The sequence below is a fragment of the Aulonocara sp. 'chitande type north' Nkhata Bay genome, linkage group LG12 (assembly GCF_057382095.1).
Source record: "Aulonocara sp. 'chitande type north' Nkhata Bay isolate Kocher_YH1m ecotype deep benthic linkage group LG12, A_spYH_male_GT1.1, whole genome shotgun sequence".
Taxonomy (NCBI): Eukaryota; Metazoa; Chordata; class Actinopteri; order Cichliformes; family Cichlidae; genus Aulonocara; species Aulonocara sp. 'chitande type north' Nkhata Bay.
The window spans coordinates 25775881-25794089 of record NC_141355.1 but is presented as its reverse complement, the minus strand read 5'-3'; the positions used below and the strand labels follow the sequence as shown (position 1 = coordinate 25794089).

General features: G+C 40.9%; 2 protein-coding genes across 5 annotated transcripts; one reads left to right on the top strand and one right to left on the bottom strand.

Annotated features, from left to right (window-relative positions):
* Nucleotides 1–1193: 1193 nt before the first annotated feature.
* Nucleotides 1194–13465, bottom strand: rab3c (RAB3C, member RAS oncogene family). 2 transcript variants are annotated; one of them, XM_086314633.1, is made up of 5 exons: nucleotides 13167–13465; nucleotides 11250–11471; nucleotides 7680–7798; nucleotides 3725–3849; nucleotides 1194–3535 (listed from the first exon to the last, which is right to left on the bottom strand). In XM_086314633.1, exons 1-5 carry the CDS (start codon nucleotides 13182–13184, stop codon nucleotides 3345–3347), a joined length of 675 nt encoding a protein of 224 aa, XP_086170759.1. In that variant the 5' UTR covers nucleotides 13185–13465; the 3' UTR covers nucleotides 1194–3344. The 2 variants fall into 2 exon arrangements, with proteins under 2 accessions (XP_086170759.1, XP_086170760.1); XM_086314634.1 differs by lacking the exon at nucleotides 13167–13465 and adding an exon at nucleotides 12521–12730.
* LOC147317561 (ATP synthase subunit C lysine N-methyltransferase) lies at nucleotides 12119–18209 on the top strand. 3 transcript variants are annotated; one of them, XM_086314638.1, is made up of 6 exons: nucleotides 12119–12142; nucleotides 16073–16246; nucleotides 16960–17064; nucleotides 17156–17296; nucleotides 17374–17424; nucleotides 17519–18209. In XM_086314638.1, the coding sequence occupies exons 2-6, from the start codon at nucleotides 16079–16081 to the stop codon at nucleotides 17705–17707; spliced, it is 654 nt and encodes a 217-aa protein (XP_086170764.1). In that variant the 5' UTR covers nucleotides 12119–12142; nucleotides 16073–16078; the 3' UTR covers nucleotides 17708–18209. The 3 variants fall into 3 exon arrangements, with proteins under 3 accessions (XP_086170764.1, XP_086170761.1, XP_086170762.1); XM_086314635.1 differs by lacking the exon at nucleotides 12119–12142 and adding an exon at nucleotides 13715–13914; XM_086314636.1 differs by lacking the exon at nucleotides 12119–12142 and adding an exon at nucleotides 14548–15970.

The following is an 18209-nucleotide window of genomic DNA, read 5'->3' as shown; positions in this document are numbered from 1 at the left end:
AGATGACCTACTGAAGTTCAGTTGGAGCATTAGAGTGGGGAAGAATGGTGATTTAAGCAACTTTTAACATGGCAGTATTTCAGAGGCTGCTGATCTACTATGATTTTTCCTCACAACCGTCTCTGGGGTTTACAGAGAACAGTCTGAAAAAGAAAAAATATCCAGTGAGCAGCAGTTCTCAGGGTGAAAATAACTCGTTGATGCCAGAGGTCAGAGTAGAATGGCCAGAATGCTTCGAGCTGATCAGAAGGCAACATTAAATAAATGAAAGACTAAACCAAAGTATGCACAAGAGAACAGGGAAAACACAACATGTTGAACACTAAAGCAGTTGGAACTGTCAACTAAGAACTGTCAAAAGTGTTAGACAGTGTGGTCTACAATTCACGCAGGCTCAGCAGATTAGGACAGCAGGAGACGAGTCTTAATTTCTCAATTTCTGCTGCAACGTTTGGATTGTAGAGTGAGCGATCGAACCTCCAACCAACCACCAAGCTACAGTCACCCCGAAGTACACCACAGCCTACCTAGCAAACTGTTTATGTAGCAAAGCTCAAATCATCTCAAACTGTTGTCTTAAAAATGACAACTGTACTCAAGTGGCTTCGACAGTCACTGGATCTAAATCCATCAGAGCGCCTTTGGGATGTGGTAGAAGGGGAGATTTGCATCATGGATGTGCAGTAACTGTCCGATGCGATCATGTCAATATGGACCAAAATCTCTAAAGAATGTTTTCAGCACTTTGTCATGAAGAATGAAGCAAAGCTTGACCCAATACTAACAAAGTGTACCTAATGAAATGTCTGGTGACTGTATACTTAAAGTAGCTTCACAATTGTGTTTTTATTGCACCTCCAATGGAGTTACAGTTAATAGTGTGTACCTATGACAATGCCTATCAGGTAAAACTATAGTAAAAAAGTAAATAAAACGATAAATGCAACATTTTCTACTCAAAATAAGTGCGATAAAAGCACAACGTTCAAATGTACAATATAGTCATAGTGGGTTCGACTCACCATAAATTCGTCACTTCCGCTCTGGTGCTAATCCAGCATCGTGTCACTAGGTGGCGCACTTTGCCTTAAAATGGGACCAGAGCAGTTTCACTGAAACATCAGGTGCGGGTTGGAGAGCAATCTTCACGCTTCACGAGTGAACAAAGAGTCACGAAGGACACAAACGCCCGCAGATAGAATTGGATTTATTTCCTATAATCTCAAAAACATACTTCTTAGTCTGCTTGCACTCCAACAAATAAATATATTCAGTTATATGTAAAGACATAATATTTTAAAATGGCATTTTTACTCGAGTGACTGTTGGGCTGAGGCTAACCATCCCTCTATGAAATGAATGCGATCATTACAGTAATTTATTTCATGGCTACTGGCATCAAATCATAATGTCACACACATACACAGATGTGTACACGCAGGCGCTTTAAACTAGTTCATGTGTATTCCTATTCTTGGCATTAGTAAAACAGTATGGCATATGTCATGGACTAAGTTTTCTCCCTGACTATCTGTCACAACAACACTGCATTTTGACATGATAATACAAGTTCGGTCAACAACCAACAGTTAGCAGGAACAGCATATAGTATGTGAATACATTTGTACAAAAGGTATACACAAACAGTACACTATATTACGTAATTTGTCTCTTCAATATGGCAGGTACACGCACACATACACACTTACAGTCGCACATTCAGTTACTGAATGAAGCACATCCTCGGGTTTTACGAGTTATTCTGACCTACTGTCACTCACATACGGCAGCTGGGGTCATTGTACTCGAGGACGGGAGAAACTATGTACAGGGTATAATTCATAAAATATTGCACTTATTGGCCCATTGCATCTCACGGCGAACGCCATGACAATGCTCCTAAATCTGTAACACAGCGTGATATATACAGTATCTTATCATATAAATCTACACAGGTATATCAGGACTGACTTCATGCAATTGTTTAGAGCTTTTATTCAACTATGTGACAAACAACCGACGATGTGAAAAGAACTGTAATGTTTTGGCACAATTTATTTTCTTCTAAGACTAGCAGAACTGAAACTTTTCTGGCTTTTCAAACAACCTACAACGTTTCTATTACATGGAATTACATTAAGACACTAGAGTACGGTATATGCCCGCTATGAGAAGTTTCCCTTTTTACATTGTTGTCAATTTTTTCAGAGGGTGGGGGTAGGATGGAGGACTTAATTTTATCATACAAACATGGAATTTAAGCATGCTGAGTCAAAACTTAAACATATTTTAATATATGGCTGTTTATTCCATGACAGAGCTGATCATTTGTTGTGTATCGCACACAGTGAGCTGTGCTTTGACAGTAAGAGATTTTTCCTTTAATGGAATGCTAAATCACTGTTTTCATATGGAGCAGGGGATGGTTAGGTTTGGGTAAGGCCTATCTTAAAATAAAACAGCACACATTATTGAGTTTTTGGCAGCATGCTCATTGGATCGAACTATAAAAGAGTGTCTTGGAGGCTAAGCACATGGAAATGGTTGCTTAAGATATACTTATTAGATATACTTAGAGGAATCACATCTACAGACAGCGGAGGGTGGAACAGTACTCACGTCAACGTTACACACACTCCAACAGTAAAACAGGACAGAGGGACTTACAGAGGCCGTATTGAAGATGCTAAAAGGCCACTTTTTTCCAAGGTAGATGATTTTAAGATGGCGAAGTTGCAGTCGGACATAATACTCGCATTCACGCAAACCCGCACTCACTTATTGTGCAGTCACACAACAGCCACACACACACACGCGTTACACAAAAGAAAGCCGCTACATCCTATAGTGCACTAAATCATAGATTTGGCAGCTTCAGGAACCTATAAAAGGAAAAAACATACTGTACAAAAACATAAAAAATAAAAAGCTTATTAAAGCACTCACTGACTATCCTTCAAGGTATTATCATCATTATTATAGCTTTTAAAGGTCTTAAGGATTAAGTGTACAGTGTGAACTATTTGCAGCCTATGAAACATACTTGGTTTGTAACCACACTAACTAGCCAAAGAATGAGAATATGGTGTCTGTGTATTCAAGTTATACTGTAATGTTATGCATCTTACAACAGCCACGTTTGTTTTCCTGGTTATTTGCTATTGATATAAGGTGATAAAGTTAAGAGATAATAGGACAGATTTTTGTAATTCTACTACTAAACGGGGTTTGAAGTGTAGTCCAGGGGAAAGCAGCACTATAGCAGGAGTGATAACGCTCAGGGAGAACAATTTTTTACCACCTTACAGGACCTGTGCTGCTCTCCTGCTCCTTGACATGGCTCACTAACAATTGCAGCCGGGCTGCTGGAGGGGTGGAGCGCTGTCTGTGAGTTTGGCAGTGGGCGCTCCCGTAGTGACAGCTGGATCAGCGTCCAAACTCTCAGACATCTTGTCGCAAATTAGGTCGACGAGACGCTCAAAGGTCTGCTTCACGTTGATGTTGTCCTTGGCGCTTGTCTCAAAAAACTCGAAACCTTGGGATCAGAACGTAGAAATGACCGATTAATGATCACAAGATAAATGTGGGGTGTTTTTGTTTGTTTAGAACAACCTTGACTGTCTGTACAAAACAAATAAATGTCAAAGGTCTTTCTGCAAAAACCAGACTGTGATGCAACCCAGTTTTAAAAACACCAAGTGCTGAATGTTGCTCTGAGACCCACCCAACTGCTCCGCCAGCAGTCTGCCATTATCCACCGAGACCACTCTCTCTTCTTCCATATCACACTTATTCCCAGCCAGCACCACCTGCGCGTTATCCCACGAGTAGGTTTTTATCTGGGTTGACCTGCACGTAATCAGAAAGAAAACACAACAAAAATACATCACATTCACATTAGTGCTGTTTGCCGGGTTTCTCAGAAAGTGCTAGAAACAGATTCTGTGCCACTTTTTTATTGGACCGGAAGAAAGGGCAAGATGTAAATCTGTCCACCATTTGGGTCGGTCATGAACAGTGATTGCATCTCCTTTTGTTTGGCATCGTGTCATATCTGAGTCACTGATGGCATTGCGGAAAAGTGGGTCAGTGGCAGCTCTGTTCTGAAAATTCGTAGTCACTGTTGCTGTAATGTAGGTGATTATTTGCTATTTTTTAGATATTTACAATTTATATTTAGATAGCTATAAAGCTTTTTGGCTTTAGTCACAAACACACACACACGGGAAACACTGGATTCCATTGTTAAAATAGTTTTGTGAACTGTGTCAAGTGTTAATATCATTACATGCTAATAACGACATCCACATGAACAAGGATTTCACAGCAAATCAGTGAGCTGCTTGAATGGCTCTTACCTCTGCAGGCTGCTTGCAATCTGGGAAGGAATTTAAGGAACAAATTCCTCCCGTGGTGTTGCAGTTTTGACAGAAAGTAGGGCAGTAAACACACCACAGGCTGAAAACAGGAGAGAAGGAGCCAGCCATAGAAAAAGGAAGAAACAACATCTCAGAGAGAGAGAGAGAGAGAGAGAGAAAGCAGCATGATGTCGGCACACCGCTGCTCTCTGTCCAGTTCTGTCTTGTTTTATTGCTTCAGATGTGGGTCAGTCTGAATCTACGTGCAGGTATTATTCACTGACCAAGAAAAAAATAGCACTGGTGTTTGTATCGCATTTAACGAAGCAACACAAGTAATTAAGAGGTGTTAAATTAAACAGGTAAGCGCCTTTTTTCCTATTGCTGTCCAATATTTATTTTATTGGAATCTTAAGCAGTTGATGTCAATCTCACAGCGCTTCCCTCATTTTCCTATGACATAGGCAGGAAATGAGCGCGTCACAGGCTTTAGTCAGCCACTGTCAGGGAAGCAGCCGTTGCCTTGGCAACCTCTATTTTTTTTCCTCCAACCTTGTCACAAGGAACAAGGTAGAGAGAGAGAAATCAGAGCTGAGGCCTGTGGTAAAGGCAAAAAAAAAAAAAAGAAGGATTCTGGTTATGTGGCAGGTAAAAAAAGAGCCTCTTCTTTTGTGTACAGCTGATGGATTTGTGCACCGTCTGGTGAACAAGTTCACAGGTGACTCTCCTGGATGGTTGCTGCGAGTGACACACTTGGCTCACTTAATTGAGATACCCATCACAGACTGTGCTCAGACTGCAGCGCTCTATTAAAGTGTCAAGCAGGCCTTAAAAGAATAATAGGTGTGTCTGGCTCTGAGCTGTCTTTACAAGAAAGCCTTTCTGGCTTACAGTAACAGAAAAAGCACTTGAATACCAATCAGGCAGATGATATGAAGCAGTTCCTGCTGATGTACAGAACCCCAGCAGATTTTTTTTTAAACATTTCATTTCCAGTTAAACAACAAATATGCGTTTTGTTAGATTAAACACTTTAACAGCTGAGTGACTGGAGCGGAGAAGACAGCGGTCTTACAGTAATGGTATTTATCATACAAGTCACACAAAGAATTTCTCATGCACCCCACTTTTATGAGGACCCCACATAAAAGTGGGGTGCATGAGAATTTTGTATAGCCTAGCTTAATATGATTTTAACCTTTGTACTGTATTTGCTTTAATTCCAACAACATGATCCAACTGAGAGACCGGAGATGAAGACTTTCTCCAGGACCTCGGAAATTAAAGAGACTTTAGAAATAAAGTATGAAGTTGGATCAACTGCAAAAGTGCCGCAATATGTATAACTCAGTGCAGCTGCTACAACATTTACATCATAAGGATGAGCCTCTGATGATTCACAAATCTTTCCTCTCAAAAATGCATGTTTGAGCTCCTGTAATCTCTTTTGCCTGGCAGTGGGTGAGGCTGGGAAAGTGCAAGAAACAGTGTAAATAAACTACAAGATGTTTCCCATCCCAACACCTTTGTACAGTCAAGAGGAAGGATCAGCAAAATATAAACCAAAAGACATGTCGGGGGAGGGGTGTGTGTGTGTGTGGATCTGATGTTTTAATGAATCTTTGATGCTGTTGTGCTGTAATGGTTACACTGAGGAGAACTTCTTGTTGCTAGAGTGAAAATTCTAACACAAAACCCACTTCCTGATTCGATGAAGCCTTCTAAGTCCCGTTTTAGACTTGGGTGCATCATCATGAATCACAGATATTTAGTATTTAGTATTTAGTATTTATTTATTTATTGTCATTGTCAAGAACAATGAAATTGCGTTTGGGGCTTCCATACAACCCCCAAAAAAAAGAAGAAAATAATAAATACCCCTTAAAACCCAAGTGTACATATTGTGGTATTTGGACTTGGCTCAGACTTACTGTTACACCCCGCAGACACTTCAGTGACTCATGAATGGACCGCAGCCATGACCTTGACAAGTTCCCTTCCTTGATTCTTAAATCTGACAACAGCGCTGCAAACACTACATAACAAGCCTGTCAAATGTGAGACAGTGCTGTGGCCACTGCGAGGACTTTGGAAAGTTAAAACAGCTCAGACTCACAAGGAACTCAAACTATCTCCGCTAACAAGTTAGGTTAAGTTTATATCCATGACTATGTCACAGTCTTATCTGCTATTAAACAGTTGTGGTGTTGAATAATTGCAAGGAAAGTGTTGTCCCACAATATGAATAAACAAAGTAAAGGTGAGACTTGACCTATGCCAGTGTCCTAAAAGAAAGACCACCAGAATTTAATCAGTCCATGCAAACAGTTCCTGCACACTCAAAGAAAGCTGCATAGCAAATGCATTGATATTCACAGGAGAGGAATAGAAGAAGTATCGATCATGTACAACATTAAGTCCAGTTTAGTTTATAGCACACTTAAAAGCAGCTGCTGACCAAAGTGTTGTACAGTTAAAAGAAACAAATGACATAAAACACTGAACAAAAAGACAAGAAATTAAAAAGGAAAACATTTAGTGAGAAAACATGAGAAAAGCAACACAAATAAAAATACTCAGAACTCAGTCTGATTTAAAAGCCCAAGAATAAAAATGGATTTTCAAATGCAGCATTTATCTATTTATCAGAAGTAAGAGATAACTGCCAGGTTCCTTGCAAAGGGCTTTTTAAAAAACTTTTTTAAAAAAGGTCAAAGTGGTGGAGGTGAGGGTTTATAAAAAACACAATAAAATCTGTTTTTGTTTTTTCAATTAAGAAGATTCAGTGCATCCATGTGTTAACATTCTCCAGACAGCCCAGTACGCCTTTCAGAGGAATCATAGATTTATGTTCCAGTGGCAGATAAAACTGTGCAACATTAATATGAACCATACTGAGACCAGTATAAAAGTTGAAAAAAAGGCTGAGGGCCCCACATAAAAGTGGGGTGCATGAGAATTTTGTATAGCCCGGCTGAATATGATTTTAACCTTTGTACTGTATTTGCTTTAATTCCAACAACATGATCCAACTGAGAGACCGGAGATGAAGACTTTCTCCAGGACCTCGGAAATTAAAGAGAGTTTAGAAATGAAGTTTGAAGTTGGATAATTTTTAGGAACAGGCTCCACCACAGCATGTTTAAAATCAGACTAAAGACTGCCATTACTCACATCAGCCTCAACAGATATGAACTGCATGCATTATGAAAACAAACAGGCCTGATATGCTGATGTGATGCAAATGATATCCAGAATAAAAAGGGCCTAGAGATGACACCTGTCACACAAAACTGACGAATATGGGCAGCCATAACTCACCAGTCCTGCACAGCACCAAAGGACTCCTCATTGGTGATGTCGTACATGAGGATGAAGCCCATGGCCCCGCGGTAGTAGGCAGTGGTGATGGTCCTGTAGCGCTCTTGGCCCGCTGTGTCCTGTGCACAGAAAACAAGATTTATCACTGCTGTGAGCAGCTAACTGCACTTTACACTGTCAGGTTCAGCCACATGCAACATATGAATAAGCCGATTGCGCAAACATGATTCAAACTGAGACATTTGCTTGGTTTAAATCAACTCAAGTTTGGAATGTTATGTACACATGTTCACAGCTTCATTTACTGTGCCCATGATGCAGAAACAATCATTATACTAATTGCCTCACTGGTGATGCATTGATGAAGTGCCAAAAAAGAGCAATTCAGTTTTGGCTGATGTGATTGATTCTTTTCTCTCCTCAGTAATAATTGATAATCGCTCAGTAGTGTTGAATACTCAGTGGTGCAGGATTAAAAGCTCAGCCTCGTGACATATATTTCTTAGAAAAAGGGGGTTAAATATAGAAGTACAATGATCTGAACCTCGAGAAACCTGCTCGCTGTTTGTGAGTCTGGACCAAATGCTCAGAAGCAAAGCGAGTGATTACACAGCATTTGAGGAGCAGCACACTGCACACAGATCGCCCTGGCAAAAGCAAGCACTCGCCACAGGCTTTGCTGAGATGTCAGTACAGACAGATGAAGTTTTTTGTTCATGAGAAACAAAGAAAAATAGATCCAGGCAGCTATATCACGATAAATGTTCCTGTGATTGCTTAAATATGTGCAGACCTGCAATTTTACACACAGTTACATAACCAGAAATCCCAGTAAGATACTGTATGTTTACTGAGCTGTTGTTACACCCACAACAAGTGTGCTCACAGCCGTCTGTGAAACATGACAGAGGACTTCTGGCTGATCTACTTGGCTCTTGTTAAACAGAAGCCCAGAAGGCAGCAGTGGATTGTATTTGCCACAGTACTTTTGCTTTCTGTCATACTGCACATAACCGCAACAGTGTGCCTGTTATAGCCAGAGGACAGCTCTGACCTTCACTCCACAAAGACAGAGCTCACAGCCTGCCGAGCTTCCACGCACAGCACGGCTCGGACCTTTTGTCAGTTGACAATGCTGCAAAAACGAATGCATGCAAACATGTGCATTTTAATGTCAGCAGCTAGTCTGTGTGGTTCTGCATAAACAGCTTTTTTTGTGGACTGACCAACATAAAAAGGGGAAGATATGTTTCAGAAACTTGTTCACTCTCACTGTGCATATATGAAGTTATCCTCCAATCGTATGAATGCTAGTGTAACCACAGTCTTGTTCCTTTCTTTCAGTTTTAGAAGCCTTTTGATTCTTGGCCGAGTGCTTGACAATGACCTTTGCATTTCAAGGATGTTTTAGTGAGTTGCTTAAAAAGATGGAGCGAGAGGGAAAAAATCTGCTTGAGTACAGAGAATTTGAGCTCCTTGAAAAGCTTCGCTTGTAGTCTGCAATTCACCAGAAATCAATCCAACAAGCTGACTGCTTCAAGTGGAGAGGGAGCCCGACTCTCTTCTTCATTGAGTGAAGTGAGTTTCTGTTTTTCCACTATGATGACGCTGCCAGCACTCTTGGTTTCATTCAGCTCAGCCTAATGCGACAGTAGGGACAGCTCTGTGATGCAACATGCGGTTTTATCCCTCAGCAGATTAAGGATGTGCATACCGCAGTGACATTAGCCAACACCCATCACCTTAGATGGGCACTTAGTGTGTGCCACAGCTCTTTCTTAGCCCAATTAAAAGCAATAGGCTGATTACATGAACGCGAGGCCAGTGATTTTCTCTCTGACTATGCTTTTCTGTGCTTATGATGGAAACACATTAACTCCATTAGCCAATTATTTGACTGTTCAAAGTCTGTTTCCACATCCTGACGAAGCGCCTTTGCTTTGTCTCGCTATGTGATTTGCAGACGCCGAATGTCTGGGGGATCGCTAATTGCTGAGAAAGTCAGCTATGATGACAAACAAGAGAGCAGAACCTCTGAAGGAAAGCTGACACTTGTGGCAATACAGAAAGAAAACAGAAAGTAAGTGAGTAGAAAGGAAGTCAAAGAAAAAGAAAGAGAGCAAGAAGCTTTCTGCTTCTCCCCACTATCTCAGAGGTGTAGTGAGACAATCTGGTTTCACAGCTCAGATGAACTCCTAATTAAACAAACTCAGACATTCTTCAGTTTCCCACACGTTCTAGAGAAGGTGTTGCTTCTGTTTCCTCTCCCACTGGGCGGCAAACTAACACTTACTAGTATCTTGTCAATGATGTTGAAGCTTCCATCTGTCTCAGTGCTTACACTAGAGTGTCAAACACATTATAGCCTTTCCTGAAGCTTTATGGAGTTAATTAAGCGACCAGCTTAATGCACCACACGTTTTCTAAGAGCGTCTTCACACCTAAATTCTCCATGTTCTCCAATAGTCTAGAGCACAGCACCTTCTTCCTGTATTTACTTTTGCTGCGTCGCACGCGGTCACATCTGGCCAATAAACAGATTGACCATTCTCACGTGGTTTGCAGTGATGCATTTTGGTTCACTTGGATTTTTCTCTGTGTGAAAAGACATCAATCACGGGGAAAATTTTACAAACTTATCAACTGCTTTGGAAGAATGTAAACAAATTAGAGAGAAATGTGAGAAATCCATAGGAATGATGAAGAAATCACTAGAGATATGTTTTGATGTCAATTGAGATAATAGATAAAATTCAAATCCAAATACAGAGCTAAAGTGGTTATGTTCTATCCAATATCTAAATTAATACCTTTGTGTGCAGTTGTGGGTTTTTTTTTTTTACTTTGCCAAATATAAAGCAATCGAATCCTTGAAACACAAGAAGATATGGACAGAGGTCAGGACAAAGTGATAGATTGACAGCCTTTTACAAACAGGGGTCATTCAGCAGGAACACAAAGGTGGAGGGAAACGAGAGATTGTTGTATAGTTTTCATTTTGTATTTCCTTATGCTTATGAGTTTTTCCTCCTTCTGATGCTCAGGATTGGTTCTTTATTGTTTTGTTATTTGTGTCTTTAGTTGTAGTTTAGGCATAGTTGACTTTAGGTTTATTAGTTCCCTTTAGTGTTCCCATTTTGTTCCTTCAGTCTCATCTTTGTGTTGGTCTTTTTGTTTTTATCAGTTCAGTTGTGGCTCTTCCTGTTTTATTTTGCTAAGTGTTGCTCTCTGTGTCTGTGTTCCTTGCAGTTTCCACTTCCTGTATTACCTTTTATATATTTTATCTCAGTCTCCCCTTTTCCTTTGTCGAGTACTCCTACTTAGCTGATGTTCCTAGTGATTACTAAGTTTTGGAACTCCTACTTTGCAATTCATTTGATAGATTCTGGACTTTGTTTATGCCCTGGACTATCACCATTAAAGCTTGCTTTGGGTTAGGGTCCGGATTCTAAAAGAGCGTTCCTTCTCAACAAAATTTGTCAAGTTGTTTCTTCTGGCTAGGTCGTCAGTCAAATATTTTGTGGCTCAATGTCGCTAAATGTTTAATGCTCGCGTTTGAATATTTCATACCCAGATCTGCAGTTTGATCCTCTTGTCATTCTTGTACACAGTCTTCACTTTGAAGTCGATGCCCACGGTGCTGACGAAAGCTGAGGTGAAGGCATCGTCTGCATAGCGGAACAGGAAAGACGTTTTGCCCACGCTGCTGTTACCAATGATCAGCAGCTTAAACATATAGTCAAAATTTTCCCCTCCCTCTCCTTTTCCTTTCGCATCTTGAGTGGCAGCCATCTGCAAAAAAAAGAAAGAAAAAAAAAAAGAGATTGGGGAGGGGAGGTTAATGCAAAGGGTTGGAAACATTTTTAGAAAAGTGCTTTTTAAGATGGTTCATGTCCATTGACCACAAAGTAAAAGAGAGTGCTGCAGACAGATGCAGAGTAAAAAGTGCAAGCTTGTTCTACAAGGCCAGATCAGAGGTGACAGAAGGCTGTGTAAGGCAAACCAGCATGAGCAGCACCACAAGCTGTTGTATCGATGACTGTTGGATAACCAGGACTTTTAAAAGCCTGATTTTTTCTTAAAATACTTTCTTTAACATATGAAGATGATTAATGTTATGGCAGAGAGAGCGAAGGCAATATTTCAGATTCAGATCTTTTAATGTTTAATTTTACACAACTCCTATTCATATTGTATTGAGCTATTTAAACCTTAAGACTCACTGATTTTTTCCTCTGTGAAGTTTTCTTCTAGAAATTGACTTCTGTTTGATAAAAACGTCAAATCTCATCCCATATTACCACACACTGGTGTTATACAAAGGACAGAGCACACATGGATCTTTCACCTTAGCAGAGCATCTACCCAAACCGTTTCAGTGCAAGCTGTCAGCAGCCAGCGACCTCCGAGGACGAGAGTACTACGAACAGGACGACACCAGCACAGTCATATCCGCCTCCAAGGTGAATGTTCCGACAAAGCCTCTGTGCCAAACCTGTGCAGTTAATAAATGATGCCGGACCTCCATCACACACAAGATCAGGACTTCGGTTCGCTTCCGCGTATGAAACAACACCACCGAGGAGTGTTTTTGCAAGGACACAGTGTTGAAAATATCGCTGCAACGATGTCATTTACACGCACCGCATAAAGCAAGAAGCTCTGCTATAAAATTACACCCCGCGGATGAGCGAGAAGCCGCATGCCAGCTAGTGTTTCGGCGACCAATTCTGGGCAGGTCATTTTTATCTATCAATGAAATTCTTCCACGCAATTACGACTACAAGCTACAGAAAAAAAGAGAAGAAGAAGAAGCGTTGAGGACATTTATGTGAACAAACCTGTTTTTGGAGGCCTCGGTTCTATCTGTATCTGGCCCTGTTTTTTGTTTTATTTTTTATTTTAGTAGAATGCGTTTTCTTTTAAATCTATATTAATATATGTATATATCTGAATCTAACGCGGGCGCTGGTTTTCTTCCCCCCTCTGCCTCTCGCTTTCTCTCTGTGGAGCTCCGACCAATTTCAGCACCTGGGAGCTGTCCCCCTCCGATCTGGCACGCGCCCGCCTCTCACCCCTCCCCTCCACCCCGCGAGCTGACGAAAAAGGCTGGCCCGCGTGAGCCGAGCACGAGCACACGAGGAGGGTGGAAAAGCGGGTTTCGTGCGTGTCTGTGACGTCACCGTCACCCCGTAGACGGGGGTTGTAGTTTTTGCACCGGAGGCGAGCGGAGGAAAACTGCAGCATCAAAAGAAGAGATTTGACTACATTACTCAGCATGCAGCTCAGTCCAACTGTCAACAACTGAAATATTTAGAGAAAGAGAAAACCTTTGTAGTTCACCCTTTGACGGGCGTCAGAGTAACAGATAACAGTAGGCTATGTCGTGTACAGACCCCTGCCATGCAAAATCAAGAGTGCAGGGATAAAAACCTTTTATGGGTATCTGCTATAGTTTGCCTATATATTAAAAATGGCGAATCTTACCTTCCCATACAAGTCCATTCTATTATCAGTTTTTTTTCTCTCCAAATATTTGTTTTACAGCTCTCTCTTGCATCCAATAAACTCCCAGCTCAGGAGCATAATTTCGTCTTTTTTTTTTTCAGGAAGCAAATATAATAGCCTCTCCTTTTGCGTCACTGTCGGTCGGTTTTTCTGCCGTCCCCCCGCCCATGAAGCAAAAAAGCCCCACTTCAGAGAACAAGCGGCTGTGCAAATAAGAGCCTACCCCTGAATGCTGATGAATATTGTTATTGTGAACCTTTCGGCTCAATGAGTCTGGGATGAGGCCGCGGCGGAAATGAACAACAACAACAAAAAATATCTTTGCAATTATAATCGCGCCTATAATTAGATGGAGCAGAGAGATTCACACCTGAAATGTATGATCGTAATTAAACACTTATTTAAAGCATTTTAAACACATTTATTTTTATATAACAGCCTTAATTAGAGGCTTTTTTACGCGTTCACACCTGAATCCTAAGTGGCTTATCTTATACTATTGCGCCATGCGATAAGCAGCACAGACCCAGGAGGCATGAAATTACCGTGGAGTACAACTCGGATTCAGTCAGAGCTCATTTGTCAGGCAGTAAGCAGACGTTTGATAGGGTGTGCGTGAAGTGCGTGAAGCGAGAGGGCGGGACATGCTGACTGAACGCTGTTTGACTGGACGATCTGTTCGTGCGTGCGTGCTGCTGAGTGCGCAGGAGACGAGGGGGAGGGTCAGGTAAGGTAGACAGACTTAACTGTCAACAATAGTTGAGTTTTTCAGGTGTTGTTAGAACTTTGCACATTTCTCCAGTCTACACACACACACACACACACACCGAACTGTTTGTCTGTCCTGCTGTGAGTGGGTTAACTGTGCATGCGCTTGCATCGACTTCATCCAGAATCTAAAACTCTTATAATATGTCTGCGTGTCTGAAAATAGCTCTTTCGGGATAGTTTGTACTGGTAAAACTCCTTGTTGTCGAGAATAAACAGGATTGTTCCTTCGAGTAGTTTCGGTGCATGACCTAAATGTTGTCAATATTTTTTTTCTAGAAGGTTTGTGGGCGAGTGAAAGGTCACTGTAGCCCCACCTGCTGTCGGAAACGCTGCTCTGGTGGTGTATGCTATGTGGTGTGGAAATCAGCTTGCTTTATAGTCTTAATAGTGATAAGAGGAATTTGAAATTATTTGTTATGTTGCTTTCCTCGTGAAATACAAGAGGTCGATAGTAAGATATATATATATATATATATATATATATATATATATATATATATATATATATACATACATACATACATACCAAATTCTTCTTAGATTGTGTGAAATATATAGTTTAAAACTTTTTTGCTTTTGATTTTTGCTGTAAATGCTGAATTCTGTGAATATTTTAAGGCAAACTCACACCATGATCATTTACAAACTTACATGGTAACCAGTTTCTTTAAAAAGGTGCCGATGTATATATGGAGTATTTCAGAATCCAGCAGGTAAGCTGTGTCAGAATGATGGCCACTACTGGTCTTAAGTTTTATTGTCCAATTAGAAACTGCAGTACAGAAAGGAAGTCATTTAAATTAGAATTAATTTATGAAATGGAAAATGTCGAGCCAGATAATCACAGTGAATTTATTGAAATCTGCAATTTTGTTGCCTCTAACTGCTCTGATAACCACAGTGCTGACCCAACCGGTCGCAGCAGATGGGCGCCCCTCCCTGAGCCTGGTTCTGCCGGAGGTTTCTTCCTGTTAAAAGGGAGTTTTTCCTTCCCACTGTTGCCAAAGTGCTTGCTCATAGGGGGTCATATGATTGTTGGGTTTTTCTCTGTATCTATGAAGCGCCTTGAGGCGACTTATGTTGTGATTTGGCGCTATATAAATAAAATTTAATTGAATTGAATTGAAAAACCTCGAGCCTCTCCTCTTTTCTTTATATTTTGCTAGGAAAATGGAAAATAGACACTGCAATTTGTTGAAACGAGTGCAAACATGCATGGAAATGCAGTATATAAAGCAAAAACAGGAGTTTGTACAATTCTAATGAGCTTGAAAGTCCATGTTTGGCATGTCTTCTTTTATTTTTCAACATATACTGAACTCTTGTAGACAAGCTTTCTGGTAATTTGATTACATAGTCTTGAAGTCTTAATAGTTTTCCAGGCTTCTTGAAACGCTCAAAGCTCTTCTTTCAATGTTCGCTGCATTTTGTTCCGTTCTCTGTCAAGATGATCCCACACTGATTAAGTAATGTTGAGGTCCGGGCTCTGAGGAAACCAATTCATGACTGATAGTGATCCACTGTGTGTCTTTTTCTATTCATGCTTGCTTTTACTTTATTACCAGTGTATTTGGGATCATTGTGATGCTGAAAAATGAAGCTGTCACCAATCAGATTCTTTCCAGAATGTGTTGCACGGTGGATCAAAATCTAACAGGACTTTTCTGCATTCATAATTTAATAGATTATGACACAATTCCCAGCATCACAGGCTGTAAATGCAGCTCCAAACTATGGCAGAGTTTCCACCGTGTTATTTTTTTTTTAGATGGCTGTAGACACTCACTGTTCTCCTGATCTCCTCTTGTGTAATTGGTCATACCTCAGCCTTTTCTCGCTCTTTTCTTTCCTTAAGAATTTCTTCTAGACAGCCACGCTTCCACTTAGACAATTTCTGAAGGACCAAACCACTATCACAAAAATACTTCTGAAACCCTGTATCTTTATCTATGTTTAAAATAATCAGTATTACTCAACATGAATAAATCAGTTTCCTTCTATTACAACAGAGAGTAAGTTAATCAGAATATCTCACATACAAGTAGCATTTTGTTTCATACAGGCTGCAGTAATATTTCCACTTATTTGCTGTATTTTAACCCCTCCTGCCACAGTTTGCCATGGAAGACTCCATTGAAGTAATCCTGCAAAACTATAGCGGGGTCTTCCCTACCAACAGACCTCATCCCATCTTCTCAGCCTGCACAGGTGCTCTGCTTACAGGCCTGTACGGATTATGGAGCCTCTTCACCCTACCGGGCTTCCGCAAAATCCCATGGAGGCTCAAGGTACCTGAGATCGCCCTGAGATTTAGGGTTTTTACCTACCTGCTCTGACTCACATATCAAATGTTGCATGTATGAAATCAGATCATGTAACATAACTTGCACATTAACATTGATTTGCTTGCTTTGGAGCATAAAGCTCCATGCAACAAATGTGGGAAAGAAGACAGCGGTAAGTCTAATCATGATGACCTTCTATGGAGAACTGCACCATGATCTTTTGTTAATGTGAATATGCAATAATTTAAATTGCTTTTACCAGTTTACCTCGTATAGAGGAGTGTGTGTACGCATGCGTGTGGTTTGGATTAATGACATGACTCCAGCTATAGCTCAAATAAAACATGTTATGCTAGGAGAAAAATGGTTTTGTACAATGGGCAGATTTAAAGTGTTTACCACAACTGGGAACCAGAGAGTCCTGCTGAGATTGTAATTTGGAAGATTATTGTGAAGCAGTTCCACTGACAGTGAGTGGGAGAGCTGACTCAAGGCTATAGTCACAGCAGGCTTGACTGTTGTGAAGAGAAGTACATTTAATTTGGAGCTTTAACAACAGATGGAAGCAATTTGTATTTTATTTGGGATATTTTCATGTCAATTACTTTGTAATGCATGCTGTCAGTTGTGCAATAGGGCAGTGTTGAAAAGGAGAGTCTTGAGACATCATGCCTGCCATGTGTACTGACTCACTGCATGTTTGCACTGTTGTCCAGGTGCCCTATTTGCCCTCCAGTAAAGATCAGACTGCGAACGTGATGAAGCTGCTTGAGGGTAGATCAGGTCGCTTGGCAGATCTGGGATCAGGAGATGGAAGACTGGTGAGTGAGTGTACCTGTCTTAGAGAAAAAGGTATCTGTGAATATGCTGTGAGTTGAACTGTTTTGGAAACTCCTCCTGTTTGCTTGCCAGGTATTTGCAGCCTCTGCTGCTGGTTTCCAGTCCACAGGCTTTGAAATAAACTCCATTTTAGTGGCATATGCCAGGAGCAAGGCCTGCTGGACAGGAGTCCCCTCCAGGCAGGCAGTCTTTGTTAAAAAAGATTTCTGGAAGGTAAGACTGTGATAGAAATATAGTCTTTTACACTTGGTAATAGCTGTAGTTTGACCATGTTTGTCTCTTGCTTTTAGACCGATTTGTCTCCATACAATAATGTGACAGCGTTCCTTGCTCCGGGAGTGGTGAGTGGGTTTTTTTCCCGTGAAGAATGATTGTTTTCCTCTGCTTTTGGTCATCTGATGCTGTGCTAATTTGGCTCTTCTTGCTGGTTTACAGATGGAGGTGCTCGGAGAGAAGCTGTTGAAAGAGCTTTCAGATGACGCGCTTGTTATCGCTTGTCGCTTTCCTTTCTCTAACTGGCCACAGCAGTCATCCGCTGGCTTCGGACTTGATCAGACCTTTGCTTACGACATCAGCACTGTGCGCTCGTACCTTAGAAGCGAAGCAAAACCAGCAGTGCAATAAAATTACAGCACTTTCTAGAATTGTAACTCAAAACAGCACTGTACCCTCCTGGGACTTTGTTCTTGGGCAGTAAGTGCAATATAATATGATAGGAATCCCAGACAAAGAGAGCATAAATTGGTAGTCTGGCAGTTATAAGCACTGACCAGGAGAGATCGTTCAAAGAAGTCTTTGAACATGGAAGGACTCTGACTCAGCAGCAAAATGTCAGGATGATTTCACCTGACGCGTGTACTATTTTTTTTTAAGTCTTTGCACTTTCAGAACCAATGGAGTTTAAGCCATAATGCTGAAGTCCTTGTTTTAAATGTTATCATGCTTCACTATAAAGAATATGTTTGTGACTGACTGCATCTCTCCTCGAGAGCTCTCACACTGCAAGCCATTTATTTCCAGCATCAGCACCGATAAATGTCCTTCACTGGGATGCTGCAGGAGAGTCTGTGAATAGTTTTGTTTCATTTTGGTTTTGTGACACTGACATTAAATTCAAATCCTGTGG

What these genes read in the sequence shown, in the direction of transcription:
- rab3c (XM_086314633.1), bottom strand. An exon ending in TTTGGTGCTGTGCAGGACTG is followed by an intron (nt 3,850 to 7,679) that starts GTGAGTTATGGC and finishes GATTACGTGCAG; the next exon opens with GTCAACCCAGATAAAAACCT. An exon ending in ACTGCTGGCGGAGCAGTTGG is followed by an intron (nt 3,536 to 3,724) that starts GTGGGTCTCAGA and finishes TCTGATCCCAAG; the next exon opens with GTTTCGAGTTTTTTGAGACA.
- LOC147317561 (XM_086314638.1), top strand. Translation starts at nt 16,079, where the DNA reads ATGGAAGACTCCATTGAAGTAATCCTGCAAAACTATAGCGGGGTCTTC. An exon ending in AAATCCCATGGAGGCTCAAG is followed by an intron (nt 16,247 to 16,959) that starts GTACCTGAGATC and finishes ACTGTTGTCCAG; the next exon opens with GTGCCCTATTTGCCCTCCAG. An exon ending in CGTTCCTTGCTCCGGGAGTG is followed by an intron (nt 17,425 to 17,518) that starts GTGAGTGGGTTT and finishes GCTGGTTTACAG; the next exon opens with ATGGAGGTGCTCGGAGAGAA.